At 36.2% G+C, this 19956-nt stretch overlaps 2 protein-coding genes and 2 long non-coding RNA genes across 11 annotated transcripts in view; 2 read left to right on the top strand and 2 right to left on the bottom strand.

The window, feature by feature from the left end:
- The window catches only part of LOC126212929 (uncharacterized protein K02A2.6-like), an 80247-nt gene that overhangs the window by 51090 nt on the left and 9201 nt on the right, over positions 1 to 19956 (top strand). The window lies entirely within an intron of this gene.
- LOC126212932 (uncharacterized) lies at positions 7436 to 8332 on the bottom strand. Its single transcript, XR_007541004.1, has 3 exons — positions 8264 to 8332; positions 8014 to 8160; positions 7436 to 7485 (listed from the first exon to the last, which is right to left on the bottom strand). It is a non-coding gene; the product is annotated as an uncharacterized LOC126212932 (long non-coding RNA).
- On the bottom strand, positions 8323 to 13419 carry LOC126212933 (uncharacterized). Its single transcript, XR_007541005.1, has 3 exons — positions 13278 to 13419; positions 10582 to 10675; positions 8323 to 8415 (listed from the first exon to the last, which is right to left on the bottom strand). It is a non-coding gene; the product is annotated as an uncharacterized LOC126212933 (long non-coding RNA).
- LOC126212930 (zinc finger protein 836-like) overlaps positions 13807 to 19956 on the top strand; it is a 109092-nt gene continuing 102942 nt past the window's right edge. For 2 of the 8 annotated variants that reach the window (XM_049940451.1, XM_049940445.1), the window contains exons 1-2: positions 13820 to 13938; positions 15466 to 15554. In XM_049940451.1, the coding sequence (XP_049796408.1) occupies positions 15483 to 15554 (72 nt within the window). In that variant the 5' untranslated portion in view covers positions 13820 to 13938; positions 15466 to 15482. Of the gene's footprint in view, positions 13943 to 14160; positions 14367 to 14901; positions 14974 to 15465; positions 15555 to 19956 lie in introns of those variants that run through there. The other 6 variants (XM_049940449.1, XM_049940446.1, XM_049940448.1 and 3 more) reach the window with 5 other exon arrangements.

Genomic DNA, 19956 nt, shown 5'->3' with positions numbered 1-19956 from the left:
ATTACTGTTACATCAGTGTGCAAATTTTAGTCTTTGTATTTTATCCTTGCTACCTTCAGAATTTCCTAGTGTATAGTCCAGCCAACAGTGTCAAAAGCTTTCTCTATATCCTCTTGTAAGATTTTTCGTAGGACCAATACTGCCTCATGTGTTGCTACTTTTTCCCAGATACCAAAGTAATGTTTCCTGAGGTCAGTTGGCACCTACCAGTTTGTCCACTATTCCTTACTTAATTTGTGTCAAACTACAACCATGACTTGCCACACTGATAGTTCTGTAATATTTCCAACTTTCAGTGCCTGGTTTTCTTGGAATAGGAATTATTACTTCCTTCTGAAACGTGAATGTTTTTCACTTGTCTCTTATCTTGCATACCACATGGAATAGTTCGACTTGGCTGTCTGAAGGATCTCCACAAATGTGAGGGAATGTCTACTCCAGGTGCCTTGTTTGGGTGCAGGTCTTTCATCACCATGTGAAATTATTCTCTTAGTCTATCTCCCACCTAGTCTTCATCTGTCTCTTATAATATTGTACTCTAATTTCTCTTGTTATAGTAAACAGTTGAAGTAAGAGCCCGTATTCCAACTTTACTCTTTTGATGAATTTTATACACAATCTAATGTACCTTAGGTTAAAGGTAAGTTAAACAATCTCCATTCTTCCTGCTACAATAAAAATATTCAGAAAGAATATGTACAATCTGAATGCCTTGACACAGTGTATTTTTAGGAAAGTGGTCCATACATGAAGGTAGTTACCAGTCCTTTGTGCATTTAATAAAGTTTTTTCTGCTCTGTTCATATAACACTAAGGTTTTTGGTTAGTCTATCTCTACAATAGGATGCAGCTGGCTTAAATATCCAGAAAGGATATGGAAATAACTTAATCCAACAAAAGTGACTGCTTATGGCAACCTTTATACTTTTGGGGAACCCTGCCTCCTTTTCACGAGTTTGTGAATAACTTTTTTCTTAACCTTCCTAAATGTGGCACAAATCAACTCTTCCATCATAACAGTTACCAGCAACAACAGAGTGAAACTGAAATAAGGTTGTGATACATAAGGAATATCAGTCACACATGTTACCTATGTGGATTGCTAGTGTTTGTAACAGAAACCTCTTTAAGAAATTTAATAAATCTAAAAGGAAAACTTAGCAGCAGAGTGCAAAATCACATGACATTCAAGGCAAAGGTTTCTTAGTTGCATGTGAAACATACCTTGAAGAATATACTTTGCTCCTGCTGATCTAAACCAGTTAAAGGGTTCAAAGTTGTACTGAAGTATCACCATTATGTAGTACTACTACTACTGAATGCAGCCTGTTTTGTCGGCTTTGGTGAATAATAGTCAGTAAAAACCTTACTAATTTATATGAAGCTGGTATTACCATTCGTGATCTTGCAGCTCTCTAAGAATGAAATTATAATGAAATCCCAGACCTTTAGCCACTTACAGGTGTTGATAATTTCTGATCTGTTATTGCCACATTTCCCATGAAATGATAATATCTTACACACACACACACACACACACACACACACACACACACACACACACACACACAACTCAGGTCACCAAGCTACAGAATTATTATACAGAAACAAAAAATATAAATATCAATCTATTTTATTGGGCATTTACATATTATTACACCTTACCACAATCAACGTTAAAAATATTACATGAACATAAATCCATCTGCCACACAGCAAAAAAAATAAGCTTAAATGGATAATTCAAAATTTAACTTGACACAGAATAGCCTTAAAAATTGAAATTGTATCACGTGTCATCAGTGAAGAACTAAACAAGTGTTGACACATGAACTGCAATCCAACATAATGGGTTACAAATACTCAGTTTAAGAATATAAAACATTTCTCCAACCACAGTTTTACTTCACTTCGCTCATACTGGAAGGAAATCCTAGGTTTACCACCTGACAGTGGATCAATACTGTGGCTATGGCAATCTCTTCCACAATCACCAACTGAGGAACTATTTCCAGTTTGTACAGAAAATTTGAAAACTGTTTTTCATATCAATCAGGACACTCATTTCTAAAGCACCTCCTTTAAATGTCTCAAAGATAGCTGAAAGACTATCTCTCTGCTTCTCCAGCAAATCAGCACACACACACACATGCTAACAATAGCTTGTAAAGGAAATACAAATTCAGGTGCACGATGGAATGACATCATACAGCCAATAATTTGGCTCTAGATACATTTATTGATAATTTCACTGGGACACACATACCAGGTCTAATGAATACTAAATTTTACCCCACTGAAAAAAATTATATTCACACATATTGGACCTTGTAATGTACAAATAAAGCATTGTTTGACGAGACTAGATTGCAGAATCATGCTGACGAGTGGCACAAGGAATAAAGCAATCACATGATTTATTACAAACATTGTATAGGTGCCAATGGAGGAGTGAAACCATCCTTTTTTTCTATCAGAGCTGTTAGCAAAGAGATCTTTTGAAGAAGTACAGGGATAGTTGTTATATGCAACATACAAAACAACAACACATGATATGCCTTTATTTTTTTATAGCTGTAAAGAGTAATGTGGGTTATTTGGTTTCCTTTTTCATTCAAGTTGAAAATGTGAGATCCATTCATGAAGCACTAGCCATTTTCAAGGATTGGAATCCCATCTACTGCGTTACTGATTTCTTATAGTCTGAGATAAATGCAACTGATCAAGCATTTCCTCAGACAAAAGTGTACTTGTGCCTTTTCAGTCTGAAACAGGTTTGAGGAAGATGGCTGAATATATACCAAATGACATGAAGAGATTTCTGGGCATGTGGCAAGAAATTTCAGAATCACCACCAGAGAATTTACAGATCATACAAAAGAGATAGCGAGGCTTCTCAGAGAAACGAATATGCATCACCGTACGTTTAACAGCAGTGGCTATTGGTACATGAAAAGTGAGTGGAAGCTTATGAGGACAAGGGCAATTTTGATACCATTGACATTACAAGTGGAGTTGAAGCCATGAACAAGATTGTAAACATTTTTTTTCCTAAAATGGAACACAGATGGGACCTTCAATGGGGCTACTAGGGATATAAGAAATCAATTTCTTCCAAGCCTAATTAGAAAGTACTGTCTGCAGAATTCTGCCATCAAATCATAACAGACATGTTCCACTGTTTTTTCATTTTTTTTTTTTTAAAAAAAGCAAGTTTGTGAAACATGTCATGCAGTGATATGCACCAGGGAAAGTTGAGTTAACTGCAAGATTAGTGAATGTGAAGTTGGACAATGTTTTGTATGGAGAGTACAATGTTCAAAGACTGTAATTATGTTGTAAGCTTTGCTCTACCGAACTGCGCATGTGAAGATTTTGAGATATATAAATACCCATGCAAGCATTTCCGTGCAATCTTTATTTTCTATCCAGAGTGGGGTTTTGATAAAATACCAGAAAAGCTGCAGGAATAGCCCGTTAATCCGTCTTCACGAGATGTACAGGTTTGGTTTCAGAAGTGTGTCTGCAGTAATTTCACATGAAGACAGTAGCAATGAGGACACAGTTGAGGAAACACATATAGAGCATCACACTGATACCTTAACCATTTCTTTGCAGCAATTTGAAGTGAAGGTGTTGTTCAAACAGGTTTATAATCTCACATACAACTGTATCAACAGTGAAACATTATGAAAAGTACTTGAATCACTCAGCAAACCCTGAAATTTGTGGTCTCCCCACAGCTGTGCCATCAAATTCCCAACAATAATATTAAGTAATATGCCATTACTTTTACAGGGCCTGGCATAAAGACCCCTCTCATTGTAATGTTCATATATTTGTGCCTTAATGGATAATTAACTACTAAGGAATAGATCACATGGAGGTCATAGCATTCCATTTGAAGGATCAAACAATAAGAGCTATCTAAAAAATACAAATAAGGGAGATCTTTATGCCAAGTTCTGTAAGCAAACTTTGTCACACATTTGAATTTTTAAGTAGCAGTAGTGAAAAATATTTATCTGTGGAAAGTTAATAAGGTAGTTGTATTGACCGTGATTTGTATTTCCTTTACCCAAGCAACAATGTCTATTTCTCATTACAAGAAATTCTTGGATTGTTGAGAAACCTGTCAAAAATTACAATCAAGTTGCAAACATTTATGTGCCACAACAAATGGCAGTTTGATACACACGTGAAATACTATATGGATTGTTTTCCTTCAGGAATACTATCAATCTTCCAAGATATCCTTGGAATATAACAGTCTTGATGCAATCTGGCGTGAATTTTCCCATGGACTGATGGCCAGAAATCCATCATAACTGAACCTAACAAATAAATGAACAACAAGTAATTGAGTTATGCAACATGAAGACAACTGATACACGTTTTCAAGGCACAATTCCAAAATTTAGTACTCACTTCTTTTGGTGCCCAATGACATTGCTCACCAGCTGCAATGCCCAGAACTACTTTATAACTGAATGTAATAAACATTACTGGTATTCCAGTAACAGTAATTGCTTCTGTGTGGTATCTGCAGTAACTCTGCAAAGTTATTAAGAACATTAGATATCCAATATGTAGGTAACTGATACACATTAAGCTTCCAAAGCAAATAAAAAAAGTCAATCCTTACTTCATTTGGTCCCAATGACATTGCTGACCAGATACCATATCAAGGAAACAGCACACTCTTCTGTCAGAGTGATACTGGGCAATCTCACATGTTCATTAACAGGGCAGTCTTTATCTTTTTCTCTGTTTCACGTGAATCACTAGACATGTATTGAAGCAAGTGAGAGCAAGTGCATTCTTACTTGGAAAAAGAAATGCAAAATCTTTTCTGCATCAGTCATACGACATCTCAATTCCACTAAGATATATCTTATTTGTTTTTTTCCACCTTTTCAATTCTCACATTGTCCCATATTTGAATTAACCTAATTTAAAGTTAAAATCTTTTACTTCATATTTTAAAAAGGTTGCAAGTTCTACACTACCATCTAGTTTAATTCCTCAGAAAAATCTTTTCTCTGGTGAACAACGAAAAATCCAGGATGGAATGTAACAATATTATGAAAAGGATAGTTGTTGCTGCTCACCAAATAGTGAAGATGCTGTGTCACAGAAAGGCACAACAAAAAGACTGTCGGACTTATCTTTCGGGCAAAAAGGGCCTTTTCAAAAGCGTGCGCGCACACTCACTCACAAACACACACACAAATGTAGCAACTATCCTTTTTATAATATTTTATCTATTGCTACTTCGAAATTCAAATGTGCAACAAAGTTTAAAAGCAGAGACCAACATAAAGACCTCATAGCATTCCATCTTCAGGATCAGAAATGACGGAGCTTATTTGTATTTTACATAGACAAAGAGCTATCTAAAATTCAAATAAACCATCATTTCTTACCCTTCAAATGGAAAGTTATAATGTGTTTAAGACAGATCTCTTAAGGCTTTTGGCATCGTTCTTTGCTATTGTTTGGAAGTTGATGGCACTGCTAATGGGAGACCACCAACTTCAGGATTTGCTAATTGCAAATCTTGCACACAGTTGCTCAGTGATTCAAGTACTTTTTGTAATGTTTCGCTGTTGCTGCAGTTGTATGTGAGATTATAAATCTGTTTACACAGCTCCCTTGCTTCAAACTGCTGCAAAGGAATATTCTGGGTTTGAACAAGACCATCAGTATTTGCTGCCTTGACAGCCCCCTCAACCTCGACAGCCTCCTCAGCTGCTTCAACTGCCTCCTCAACAGCTTCGTCACTACTACTGCCTTCGTATGAAATTACTAAAGAGCCACTTCTAAAGCCCACCCCATACATTTCATCAAGACAGATTAATGGACTAGTCTTATAACTTTCTGGCATTTTATCAAAACCCCACTCTGGGTAAAAAATAAAGATTGCACAGAAATGCTTGCATGGGTATTTATATCTCCGAAAATCTTCACATGTGCTATCTGGTATATCAAAGTTTACAACATAACTACAGTTTTTGGACTTTGCACTCTGATCTTGCAGTTAACTCAACTTTCGCTGATGCATATCGCTGCATGACATGTTTCACAAACTTGTTTGTTTTTTTATGCAAATACAGTGGAACATCTTTATTATAAGCTTTGATGGCAGAATTCTGCAGACAGTACTTTCTAATTAGGCTTTGAAGAAACTGGTTTATTATAACCTTAGTAAACCCAGTTAAAGTCCTGTCTGAATTGTGTTTAAGGAAAAAAGATTTTACAACCTTGTTCATGGCTTCAACTCCATTTGTAGTGTCAATGGTTGCAAATCTGCCCTTGTCCTCATACGCTTTCACCCATCTTTCACATACCGTTAGCCATTGCTGTTGAAAGTATGGCCATGCACGCTCGTTTCTCCGAGAAACCTCATGCGTTCGCAACTCTTCTACGTGATCTCTAAATTCTCTCTGTTGGTGATTCTGAAATTTCTTGCCACATATCCAGAAATGTCTTCATGTCATTAAAAACAATAGATTTTAAAGTATACTGTCAACTGATCATGTAAAATTTTCTCCAAGCAGAACCCAAACTGGATACTTACTTTTGCCTTGGTATCCCTGTGTTCAGTTGCTGAGTGCATACTGTAATCAGGATACACCCTTATACACTTCACGTAGATTATCCTTTTTTTTTTCAACCATCTTCCCCATGCCTGTTTTCGATGGAAAAGGCACAAGTAAACTTTTGTCTGAGGGAATGCTTGTTCAATTGCATTTATCTCCGACTCCGAGAAATCAGTAACCCAATAGAGGGGATTCCAATCCTTGTTCCAGTCCTTGAAAATGTCTAGTGCTTCATGAATGGATATTGCATTTTCAATCTGAATGAAAAAAAAAAAAAAAAAAAACTGGCAACCAAATAGCCCACATTACTCTTCACAGCTATAAAAAATAAAGGAATATCATATGTTGTTGTTTTGTGTGTTGCATCTAACAAACAACTACCCCCATACTACTTCAAAAGATCTCTCTGCCAACTGCTCTGATAGCAAAAAAGTAATGGTTTCACTTCTCCATTGGCTCCCATACAATGTCTATAATAAATCATGTGATTGATCGAGTCTTTGTGCCACTCATCAACCTGATTCTGCAGTCTAGTCTCGTCAAACAATACATTATTCGTACCATAAAGGGTCCGATAAATGTGACTGTAAATAGTTTTCTCTGTGGGGTAAAAGGTAGTATTCATTTGACCTGGTATGTGTGTCCCAGTGAAATTTATTTCAACAAATCTATCTAGAGCCAACTTAATGACTTTGAGAGATGTCATTCCACTGAGTACTAAGTTTTTGATTTCCTTTACAAGTGAAGGATGTATGTACCCACTTGCTTCAACACTTTCAGTAGCATGTGTGTGTGCACTTGCTGGGGAAGCACTCAAATAATAACGTAAGTAGCTCTTAGGTGGGCATGGCAATGCCAAATCTTTCTGTAGACTTGCAAGAATCTGTAAGACAAAAATGTATCAATTATTTAATTAAGAGCATTAAAAACAATAGATTTTAAAGTATACTGTCAACTGATCATGTAAAATTTTCTCCAAGCAGAACCCAAACTGGATACTTACTTTTGCCTTGGTATCCCTGTGTTCAGTTGCTGAGTGCATACTGTAATCAGGATACACCCTTATACACTTCACGTAGATTATCCTTTTTTTTTTCCAACCATCTTCCCCATGCCTGTTTTCGATGGAAAAGGCACAAGTAAACTTTTGTCTGAGGGAATGCTTGTTCAATTGCATTTATCTCCGACTCCGAGAAATCAGTAACCCAATAGAGGGGATTCCAATCCTTGTTCCAGTCCTTGAAAATGTCTAGTGCTTCATGAATGGATCTTGCATTTTCAATCTGAATGAAAAAAAAAAAAAAACAAGTAAACTATTTAATTAAGAGCATTAAAAACAATAGATTTTAAAGTATACTGTCAACTGATCATGTAAAATTTTCTCCAAGCAGAACCCAAACTGGATACTTACTTTTGCCTTGGTATCCCTGTGTTCAGTTGCTGAGTGCATACTGTAATCAGGATACACCCTTATACACTTCATATTTAAAGTTGCTGGGCAGTTGGATTTTCTAGTATCCATGATCCTCAATCTCTTACGAGGAGTCACATGGTCTTCCTAAAGAGGGTAAAGAACTACTATAAAATTTATTTAATAAACTTACCCTGTAACGAACTTGTTTTATGGAAAGTAAGTCTATCTTAACACAGCATGATATTACCAAGTGCTCAGGTACACTAGACTCTTTACTTTTATAGTATTTTGGCCCCAAAACACAGTGCCTTGACCACACACTCTCCACTGCAAATGCACAACCAAAAAAGGGGATAGGGACATGTCCCTGCATTTGCTTGAAGAAATGCTTTGTTTTACCTGGAACAGTTAATATATTTCTCACAGACAAAAACACAAACATTGTTATTGTTAAATAATTCACATATGTTATTGTTAATTAACTAAATACAATGTGAGAAAACATTTCATTCATTTGATAGGTATTGTCAAAGTTCTGAACTGATGGAAGCATATTGTCTATCTACTTTACATAGTACTGGAGCAAAATTTTACAGGATGTCACACCTATTGTATCTAGCAAAGAAATGGAACTGTCTGCCATGTGCAATGAGGATACCATACTGATTTCGGGCAACTGAAGTGCTTTATTGTGGTTCCAATATATATGTGGAATTAATATTCTTTGTAAACAAAGGAGATGTGAAGAACACTTATGTAGAAAAATGTAATTACTATAAATGTGGAATTACAAAAAATAAACGTAACTAGGAAGACAATAAAGCTAAACATGCCTGTCAATAGGTTCAATGAGCTGACTACTGTTTTACATATCAACACCACAATTATCGAAAACCATAGAAACCATTTCAACGTGAACACAGCAGTATAGATTCATTAAAATTATTTGTTAGTTGCCATCTGTCACTTGTTGCTGAAGTGTTAGCACACCGGCTGCTGCTGTATTATAGGCAACAAACTGAGCAGGTCACTCAGCAAGTGCTGTTCAATTTAATTTTCATGTTAAAAAAAGTAGGTTTAGCTCAGTAGAGGCAGAGCACAGGTTGGGATTACGAAAGGATGGGAGACGTATACATGTAACTCTGTGCAGTGTTGGAAGTGGCCATTATGAAATAACATGAATATGACATGCTCTACTGACAACTGGTTTTGGAGTGACCAATGGCATAACTGTGGCAGATACGACATTTTATAGCCCAGAATTTAAACTCATTTGATAACCTAACCGTAACATGATGTGCAATATATCTTAGAAAATGGCTGTCAGCATTCTACAGAAGAACTGTTAATCGTACTTTGTTCACAACAATTAATGCACTGACCACGGGCAGTCGCAGCAGAGCCTCACACCTAATGGTGTTGCCTGGCCTGGCTTGATGGTGAAACATCCAACACTAAGCATGTGGTACGAAACTAGCTGAAGCTATTCTCTATAAGCAAACTCAAGGGAAAAATATTTGTATTTCAGTGCTAAAAGCAAACTAATATCTTCCTTTCATTAATTATGGCACCTGAAACTGTCCTCACACAAGCTGCATGGACTGCCAAATTACCAACTGATGAGCAGTCCTGGTTTGTATTCAGTTACATGTTATAGGCGACAAGCTGATTTCAAATGAAATAATGATATGAAGAAGAAATATAAGGAATTAAAAAGTAAATACAATGTTGAAAATGACACAGCAGAGTGTTAGAAATAAGACTGCATCCAAACCTATTAACTGAATAAAAATAATGAAGTAATTTTGATAATATATTGGTATAAAAAATATCAAAGAATCTGTCAAGACTCAAATCCACAACTTTATATGGATCAGGAATGTTTCTTATCCGTTGCACTATGCCACCACTCTACATTACACTAATGTAAGATTATTTGGTCCCAACGATCATGTGCTGCCTTCAACCAGATCAGCCTTTCACGTTATGTTACGATGCTAAAGCTAGCTCTAGCACCATAAAGATATTGTAAAGATACTGTCTTAAAATGTTGTTTAAGGCCAATCTGGTTGAAGGCAGCAAATGATTGCATGGCGTTCAAACACATCAAGAAAGGAAGTCAGACAAGAAAATGGAAGTGGATTGATCAGCTGTTGTGGCAGTCAGGAAATGGTGAACAGAGATAGTTTGGACCTGACGCATTCAGCACTCTGGAGGAAACCAGCTCCGACAGGAATTGTCAACCAACTAATAATTTTAATCAGCCTATTATCAAATGCAAGTGTGTAAAAATTACTGAATGTATGGCTGTGAAAATGGATAAATGACAAACAAGTCAACACAGAGGAAAATAATTAATACAATTCTGCCTTGCATATCACAACAACTATTAACAATAACAAAAAGAGTCAATTCCATCAATTGTTAGTGCAGCTTAGAAAGAAATGTCCATTTAAAGTATATATACTATCCCTAACTCCAGCAAACTAAGTTCTTCCTTCAAGTATACATATATGAACTAAAATGGTAAACCACAGAAAGTAATTAATGCAGCAGTTCACTTACTTTTCATAACATCTGAAGATGGCTCTTTAAAACGACTACTTCTCACGCAGTATGAAAACCCCACAGTTTTCAGCTGATCGAGAAGTGTTTCCACCTGAGAATAAAGTGACCAGTAGCATAAACTGAGGGTAACTACACTGAAGGTTAACTGGGAAACATGAATGAAGAGGGAAATTTTAGGCTTTACAAAATTCAGTTATTTAATGTACACAGCCTTTCATCACATCTGATGTTTTTGACAGCTAAAGTAAGTGTTATGTTATTAACCATGGATGAGTTAACAAAATTGGGAGTTCATTTGTTTGCTCTTTTGCTTTTATTCCATTGTTATTCACTGACCACAAATTATGTTACTGTTGACTTCAGTTAAAATTGTGATCATAAAATGTTCTTTCAGTTGTGATTATGATGATGAAAAATATTTTCCAAGTGCACATGAAGTTTAATGACCTAGTTTTGGGGTTAACTGATCAGTGCTTCAGTTAACCTCATTTCAAGCACACCTTGCCTTATGTCAACAAAAGCTTTATTAAGCATAATAATTATGCATAGGATACTATGTATTCCAGGTTTTATATACTAAGAATAAGACAATCACCAATCAAAACTATCCAGTACAACTGATGAAAGTTGAAACTGGTTAACACATCCATGAAAAAGTTTTTGTAAAAATTACAAAAAGATTTCTCTCCTACAATTGAAAAATTTCAGTTTTCGGCTGTCAAACTCTTAACAAAAGTGGAAGACCTCTGACTACATTACTTCAATACAACATCCATTAAGCGTAATCACAAAATCTGCAAGCATCTTGGCACATTAATTTGCAAAGGGATTGAAACCTGTGACAAAGACCTGGGAAAGAGAGCATGATACGACGAATTGCTCACAGAATTCATGAAACTTCCATTACGTACATGACACACTCCCCTCAAAGACCACAACTTATGATTCTGCATAATCATCATATGAAAAAAAAAACAGCATAATTTTGCATACTCTGCCACATCATACAAGCCATAAGCTATGACTTCTTGTCTTGAAGTCTTACTTAGGTTATTGTATGATACAGGAAATTATCTAATGACAAATAGAGCAAAATCAATCACGATCTGGGCTGGTTAGCCAGAATTCCTCCTTATCACCAACAGAAATAATACAGCACTTTTAAGGCTTATTTGACTGATACACTCCAAACTTAAAAATAATTTGCCATCTATTTCTACTATTGGTATTCCTGACAAGGTTATAGATGCAGACCTCAACATTTCTCCTCCTCGAGAAGTCAACACTATCCAGCAGAAGAATTGAGATAATATCTCCAGAAGACATTTTGCCTCATCCCAAGTCCTATGTTGTGAGAGGAAAAACTAAGAAAAATAAATAAATGACTTAACTCACTCCCATCAACATCATCTCCAGTAACAGCCAGATCAATAGAAGAAATTAAAATAAAATCCAGCAGGGCAATAAGAAAAGAGTGTAGATGTGAAAGAACACCTGTAAGAGAAGTTTAACTTTGAGGGCTTCAAAGTGTCATAATGTTCTATACCCTATGAGGACCCATATTCACCAACGAGCATTTCTAAAGACTAAAACAGCTTACGTTATCATCAAAATTTCAGTGTGGTGCTGAGAAAATTTTAGATCCTGACAGACTTTGTGTACCAATATAATCCAGCAATCCCAATAGAGTTCCAACATTATCCACACATACTTAAGCAGCCACCTAAGCAGTGGTAATAATTGAAACATCGTAACATGTATTAATTAAGCGGACAGTTATTACTGAGCAATGGTATCCTGAACAAAAAGCTCTCACTCAGCATCCATCAACAATACACCTTTGCTCAGAATTCAGTAGGGAGGCCAAACATGGTCATGTTGCAACATTTGCATAAAGTGGCATTCATTACAGTGCTATTGATGAAAAAAGTTGTTTCATAGTTGATGTCACTGACCTTGCTGAAACTTTGGTGAGTCATTTGAGTTACAGAGCTCCATATCCCTGCATAGACAGTTTTCTAGCTAATCTCTGAATACAGTACCTCAATGAAATTCAGCTCAGTGCCAGCACAAAGAAAACAGCAGTAATGGATTTGTGCAATTATGCACTGGAGCTGATACTGCAATTAGAAAGAACTACGTAAAATTCCTGGGAAAATGCAGGATACTTTTATGTGGAATACAGAGCCCACGCTCTGGCAATGACATTAGCTGCAAATATACTGCTTTTTATTTTCCTCTTGCATGACTGTTCCCAGGCCCTGAGTCCCATTTTCATGTGTGTGTCTTCTAAATTATGCCATTTACTCGAGACGACGTTTGCGCTTGAGCTGCTGCAATGTTCAGTTTCTCTTACTGTAATACATAGATCACGAACTCACAAACGGCGAATTTTGAAACAAAGTTGCCATTAACTTCCTAAACAGCGATCATTAATCACAATATTCCACGTGTATATGTTACAGTAAAGGTAATGTAACAATGCAGCACCTCACAACGAAAACAAAGAAAAAACTGCATAATACATAAAAAAACTCACATAAAAATTGGAATCAGATCGCGGAAAGCGACATATAAAATTTATTAAAATGAAATCTTAACTGGCAGCAGAAAAAAAGTTTTTTTCTAGAGTTCCTAATGTCTCTAAAGGCGCATATTTTTGCCAGCCAATTCTAACATAAAATTATTATTACCTCCTCCAACGAATTACAATAGCCTGAAATCAGGCCATCCTCTGAAATCTTTCAGAGCGTCACGAAAGATGTTTTCATACACCTGAGACATTTTGCTCGATAGCGAAAACACAACCACTCAAGATACACGGTCGGTATTACAGTGAAGAACAAAGCAGACGCTTTTCCCGCTAACTCGATTCGACCACAGATCTCGATCAGTCGACAAGTTTGCAGCGCGTTTGAGTAAACGTCATTTTGACGTCACTTACGAGTGGTTTTGGACCACAATGATGTGTCTGTTAGGCTTCCCCATATGGTTCATTGAAGATTTAAATTTCCGAGAAATTTTCAAACGCATTTCTTCAATAACAGCTATTTTAAGTTATGTAGTTGTTATACTAAAATAGCGATAAGGATTTACCAAAGGGGTAGAGTAGGTATCCTATCTAATTTAATTTTCTCATTTTTATCTTTCCGGTTTTTCCGTACTGGTTATCTCACAGCCCACGGCAGAGTGCTTTGTCTTGCTATTAGATCTTTGGTTTAGCTGGTTTCTTTCAGTGTGTGTGTGTAGGCAGGTGCAACCTCATGGTTTAGCGGAATTTTCTGTGTGACATTCTCCAGATAAATTTTAAGCGTTTATAAACTGCAAACAAGAATAAGTGAAGAAAACTGTTTCGTAAGTAAATTAGTGCCCTACTTCATTTTTATCACAATAACAGTTGAGTTTGACGAATGTAATAGTTCGCGAATATCTTGTGATGACGCTGTGGTAGCTATGTTTGAGGCTGTTGCCTTTTAATTTTTAATGGGTACATAAGGATGAGATTTTATTCTGTATTTATGATCACATTACCTGTAGTGTGTTTGGTGAAGGTGTACGAGTGTTATCAATTTTCAGGTTATGTACATAACAACTAAATACCCGAGTTATTAGAGCTTGTTATTTTTGGTCTGTCCAGGTAAAATCGCTACGTGTATCTTAGTAAATGAAATGGCTTAGATTGTGACGTGTTGTCAGAAGCAGTTTGCCCATGCAATGATCTCCGTCATGTACTTCGTGACTGACGAGAAAAGGCGGCCAGTGAAATTCAACACATTCGCTATGTAAGTACGGTTATGTTGACTTGCTTAGATATGCTTGTGATGATAATTTGCTGTGATGTAGACATATAGCGGCTCCAGATTTTAGAGCTAACGTAAGCATGTTTACAAGTGCCCACAGTTACATCATTTCATGCTTTGAGTATGTTCGCATGAAAGGAAATGCTGTAATTCTGTTGCATTTTGCTAGTTTTCCCTGTGCTTTGATTACTCGTGTCGTTAGTACTCTTCTAACATGTGTATATACCAGTTTGTTGTAGTGTGTGGGTTTTAATGGAGTTCTGTATAAGAATACTGTAATTTAGGAAGTGGCGAAATACAAAGTACAAATTAAATGTAATTAGTCTAACATAAAGCATTACATGCCATCAGAACTTAATAGATCATTCATCATAGTTAGTTAGTAGGAAGTCGTTTTATTAAATCAGTTTTGTAAGAAAAAACGAACCACTGTTTAATCTTGATGGTAATGAAGAGTGAGAACTTTCGCACTGCAGTGAGCAATCTGATACATGTATATGGTTTTCTTTAATTGCAGGTAGAGATTCCAAAATGATGCTTACTATAAACTGAATAAACATCCGTGAATGAATACAGATGAAGTTTCAAGGTAATACCTATGTTGAAAATGAGTATTCACTGATAAACAAACAATCTGTACGTCCAGGTTCTCATCATGTCCCTATCAGACTGAAATTAACGCAATGAACAAAGTGTAGAATGAAATATTTGATGTTATTCAGAAATTTCGCTACAATCTCTTGCCTACTTTGATTGATTGTAATGCTGAAGTTAGTGCATGCACAAAAAATACACATCTTCCATAACTGTCACAATAGAAAAGTATCCATGAGCCAGTGTTAAAAACGAGTTTCCAGTGCATGTTACTTTGAGTGTTCTCACTCTTCGTGACCTGAGAAATGTAAATGAGTTTGTATCACTGAACCTATTTTTCCTCATCCTTTCTGATTGTTTCCTGTGTAATCACCCATTTGCTGCACCCATTAGATGAGTGAAAATACTGCCTTTGAGCTATACCTCATGGTAACAACGGAAACTGAGTACCACTGTTCTTATCTGATTGCTTTTTTTTTTTTTTCAGACTGTAGAACTAAAGCAATGGACCAGGAGCCAGCGATGTGGATAAAAAAAGAGGAAGCGGACGAAGTAAAAACAGAGTTATACTTCATGGTAAGTGGCTTACTTGTATTTCTTAACAGTGTTTCATTAATGTGTACAGTATGGTGTGTGAACACATAAAATTGTCATACTGCTGGAAACATGGGTAATTCAGTTTACTAAACAACTGATGAACTTTCACTCTTAAATGACATTTTGCACAGTGCATTGAAATAAGCCTGTTATTAAACCTCACATAGAATTCAGCAAGAGTTTCAATTTAATGTTCAGTAAACAGGGAAAACTTTTTTAATGCACAATTCAATTATACTGATAACATTGTTGCCATAATGTGGGTATATGCTGCTCTGATACACTTCTTTTAAATGACACCCTTAGTGTGCGACTTAAGAATAACTATGACCATAGTGAGTCTTAGCAGTGCCATTAAATTTATAAATGGTATGGCTGTAGTTAGTGCATTATTGCAGTGTATCGTGGTATTGAATAAGAAATGTAATTTATGGATGATGTTGAAGTGACATTTGCACGTCACTAATCCAAGAAGTAAATTTTGTAGTGCTATTAACATTAGGTGTTGACCTTGAATGTGTAAACAAAGTGTAACAAGAACTGTCAGCAGAGTCATTCCATGTCAAGTGGCCTAAGGATCCCCACTCGACCATCTCCAATTTCCATGAAATTTTTAGAGGTTGTACATAGAGACCTTACATATAGCACTGCCAAATTACAGCTTCATAAGTAGTATGGGGGGGCTGCTAGCCACCTTTTCGTAAAGGCTCAATTTTTGACATTGCGATTGACCTGAATAAATGATCAACTTTGTGATCCTGTTAAACTTTTTGGATACAATTTCGTAGCTGTAAAAGAAAAGGTCAAACTATAGTAAATTCATCATAGTGTGCTATCAAAGTCGCTCATAAATCTTTTCAAGCCAAATTTTGACTGTACTTCATTGCCTTGTATCTACTGAAAGAACAACTTTCTGAAGCTGGTACTTTAGTTATCTGCAGCCTGTCAGCATGTCATAAAGCACTGCCAGTGGAATCCAGATTGCTCAAATAATAACTGAGTTATCTGAGCTCACCTTGTCTGATCAGAAAAGTTTTTATTTTAGAGAAAGACCAGTTTAGTGTCAACAGTTGAGTTTAATAACATGCTTCAACAATCAGTCTGAACCACATTGTTGTGTAGTGAAGAATGTTCAGATGTTGTGTATGCCTTTTTAAATGATGTAAAGTGTGTTGCCATTACTGAATAAACATCGTTTATTGGCAAGTAAAAATTATTTCATGGTATGGGGTGACTTTTTAGAAATGTTTCAGGTTATTTAATTTTTCTGTTGTATTCTCAAGGAAGTTCCCATTACCTATGATTGTTTAATATTTTTCAGTTGGAAATATACACCACTTTTACTTTATCTAATATTAAAACAAACAGCAATTAGAAGCATAAATTTAATTGTAGTGTAATGGATATCAATGAGGTTTCAGTACGGTGTCATTGGTCCTGCAGATAATTATGCATATCAGCTGAAAATATACACACATCAGTGAGACTCCATTCCAATCAAAGATTTTTAAGTAGAGTCATAGGAATTAATAAACGAAAGAAGTGAGGTATGTCTTACTGAAAATGCATAAACATGCTTTCATCACAAAGCAATACTTGTGGACAAACCCTTTTGGTGCAAAGAACCATTCTGTTAAAAAGGGTTTACAGATTGTCAATGTGGGAACAGCAAAACAATTGCAAGCAGTGACTAAGAGCAATGTGAAACCTGGTCGGAAGATATGTCCAGCTTGCAGAAACAATTTTTAGCAAAGAAAGCAGAAAAATGTCAACATCAAACCAGTCAGAAGATGAAGCATATTCAGAGGTATCAATTGATTCAATTCTAACTGCTTTTGGGGTCTCCCCTCCAAAATTTCAGAGAATATCCAAAAGGGATGTGAAAGGTTATGCAAAACAAAAAATAAGCGTAGCTCAACAGGCAATTTTGAATAACATTGCTGCTGCTGGAGGATTCGCCCCAAGAGATCTTCAAACACCTAGTACAAGCAAGACATGTCCAGATTGCGAAGATTATAAGCAGCGGATTAAGGAATTGAAAGAGAAGTTGCAATTGTCAAGGCAGCCTGAAAAATTGCAGATACTGACATTAGTACCACAAAGCTGTACTATAAAAGAGACAATGCAAGAATTTGGTGTTTCAGAGAGGATGGGAAAAGCAGCTAGGAAGTTACAGGCAGAAAATGGTATACTAACTCTGCCAAAGAACAAGTGTGGCAAGAAGATTCCAGATGCTGTAAAAGAAAGAGTGGTAACATTTTTTCAGAATGAAAAATTAGTCTAATTTGTCCAGGTAAAAAGACTGTGTATCAATTAGAATAGAAAGAAAGATAGTTTTGATGCAAAAATACCTTCTCCTGAATAATTTGAAAGACATGTTTGCTGCATATCAACTTCGGCATGGGCCTGAAATTGGATTTGGCAAATTTTGTGACTTGAGGCCAAAATGGTGCATTGCTGTGGGTGCTGCAGAACCCACTCAGTTTCTGTTTGCACTTTACACCAAACTGTGAAACTGATGCTTGCAAGCAATACAATTAAAGAAGATTATAAGCGTCTGATTGCTAAAACAGTGTGTAATTTGGAATCCAGACTGCATGCTTCATCGCTGAAATCTGTCTGGGAAAAGAACTACTTGAACAGTTTTTAGAAAGTAGTTTAGAAGACAGTGATCCAGATGATACCATTGAGTTCAAACAGTGGGTGCACACTGATAGATACATTAGAAACAAAGCAGATGACCACTGAGGATTTTATTGAAGACCCGATTTCAAAAATTGGCAAACTTTCCACTCATTCTGTTGCAAAGCACCAGAGCAAGCACCTAAAATGTATAAAAGAAAACTGTAAGCCACCTGATATGATCATATTAATGGACTTTACTGAAAATTACTCCTTCATTGTGCAGGATGCAGTTAAAGGCTTTCACTGGAACAACAGCCAAGCAACTTTACACCCATTTGTTGTGTACTTCAGAAATAACTTGGACATCAGCAGCATCGGCTACTGTATAATAAGCGACAGCCTCAAACATGATGCAATTGCTGTAAATGCTTTTATAGTGAAATTAATAGAAGATCTAAAGTGTCTCCTTGGAAAAATGACACACATTTACTACTTCAGTGATGAGTGAGCAGTGCAGTGCAAAAACTTCAAAAATTCTCTGAATCTCGGCCACCATCAAAATGACTGGAATCTCAGCTGAATGGAACTTTTCTGCTACAAGCCATGGTAAATCTCCATGTGATGGAATTGGAGGAACTGTAAAGTGCCTGGCAGCAAGAGCAAGCCTTCAAAGACCAACTGAGGACCAGATTTGACACCAACTGACTTGTTTAAATACTGTACAGAGAATAACAGAGGAATCCAATTCATTTTTGTTTCAAAAGAACAAATTGAAACATTAAAAACTGAGCAGGAAGCAAGGTTAAAAAATGGCTGCACAGTATCAGGAACAAGAGACAATCGCCATTTTGTGCCATTAAATGAAGAGCAAGTTAGAAGAGTATTCAATGATACAAACTTCTTTGTGGCAAATGTTGACCAACGTCAAGCGTTTCATTCAGAAATATTAAAGCCTTACAACTGGGCCCATAAATTGCCTGTATATATGATCAGAAATGGTTGATTGGTGCTGTGTCTGAAGTTTCAGAAGAAGAAAATGAACATTCATTCTATTGGCCAGCTAGGCAGGATGCTTGTTGGATTTCAAACCAACACATTATTTCTGTCATTCCAGCTCCATCAGCAAGAAAGCATGTTAGAATCAACTGTAATTTCTATTAACAAGTTTCAGCAAATGAATTAATAAGAACTGAAATATTTGGCTTGGCAACCATAAAGAGTACATGTATTTTTTTAATGTAATATAAATGTAAGTTTATTTGATATGACAAGATTTATGAACCACTTTGATAGCACACTATGATGAATTTACCATAGTTTGACCTTTTGTACTAAAACGAAGCTATTGTACCCAAAAAGTTGAACAGGATCACAAAGTTTGAGCACAACAGGTATCTTCTTAGATCCTGAACAGTGGTAAAACAAAGTTTATCATTTATTCATTTCAGTTGCTATGTCAAAAAACGAGCCTTTATGGAGAGGTGGCTGGTGGCCCCACCATACTACTTATGAAGCTGTAATTTGGCAGTGCTTCATGTAAGGTATATGACTCCTTATCCTCTCCCTTAAAACCCACATCCTTTCATCTTTCCCTCTCCTTCCCTCTTTCCTGATGAGGCAACAGTTTGTTGCGAAAGCTTGAATTTTGTGTGTATATTTGTGTTTGTTTGTGTGTCTATCGACCTGCCAGCGCTTTTGTTTGGTAAGTCTCATCATCTTTCTTTTTAGATATATTTTTCCACGTGGAATGTTTCCC

The sequence above is a fragment of the Schistocerca nitens genome, chromosome 11, assembly GCF_023898315.1.
Source record: "Schistocerca nitens isolate TAMUIC-IGC-003100 chromosome 11, iqSchNite1.1, whole genome shotgun sequence".
Lineage (NCBI taxonomy): Eukaryota > Metazoa > Arthropoda > Insecta > Orthoptera > Acrididae > Schistocerca > Schistocerca nitens.
Note: the sequence above shows the minus strand (reverse complement) of the source record. Positions and strands in the feature narration are given on the sequence as shown.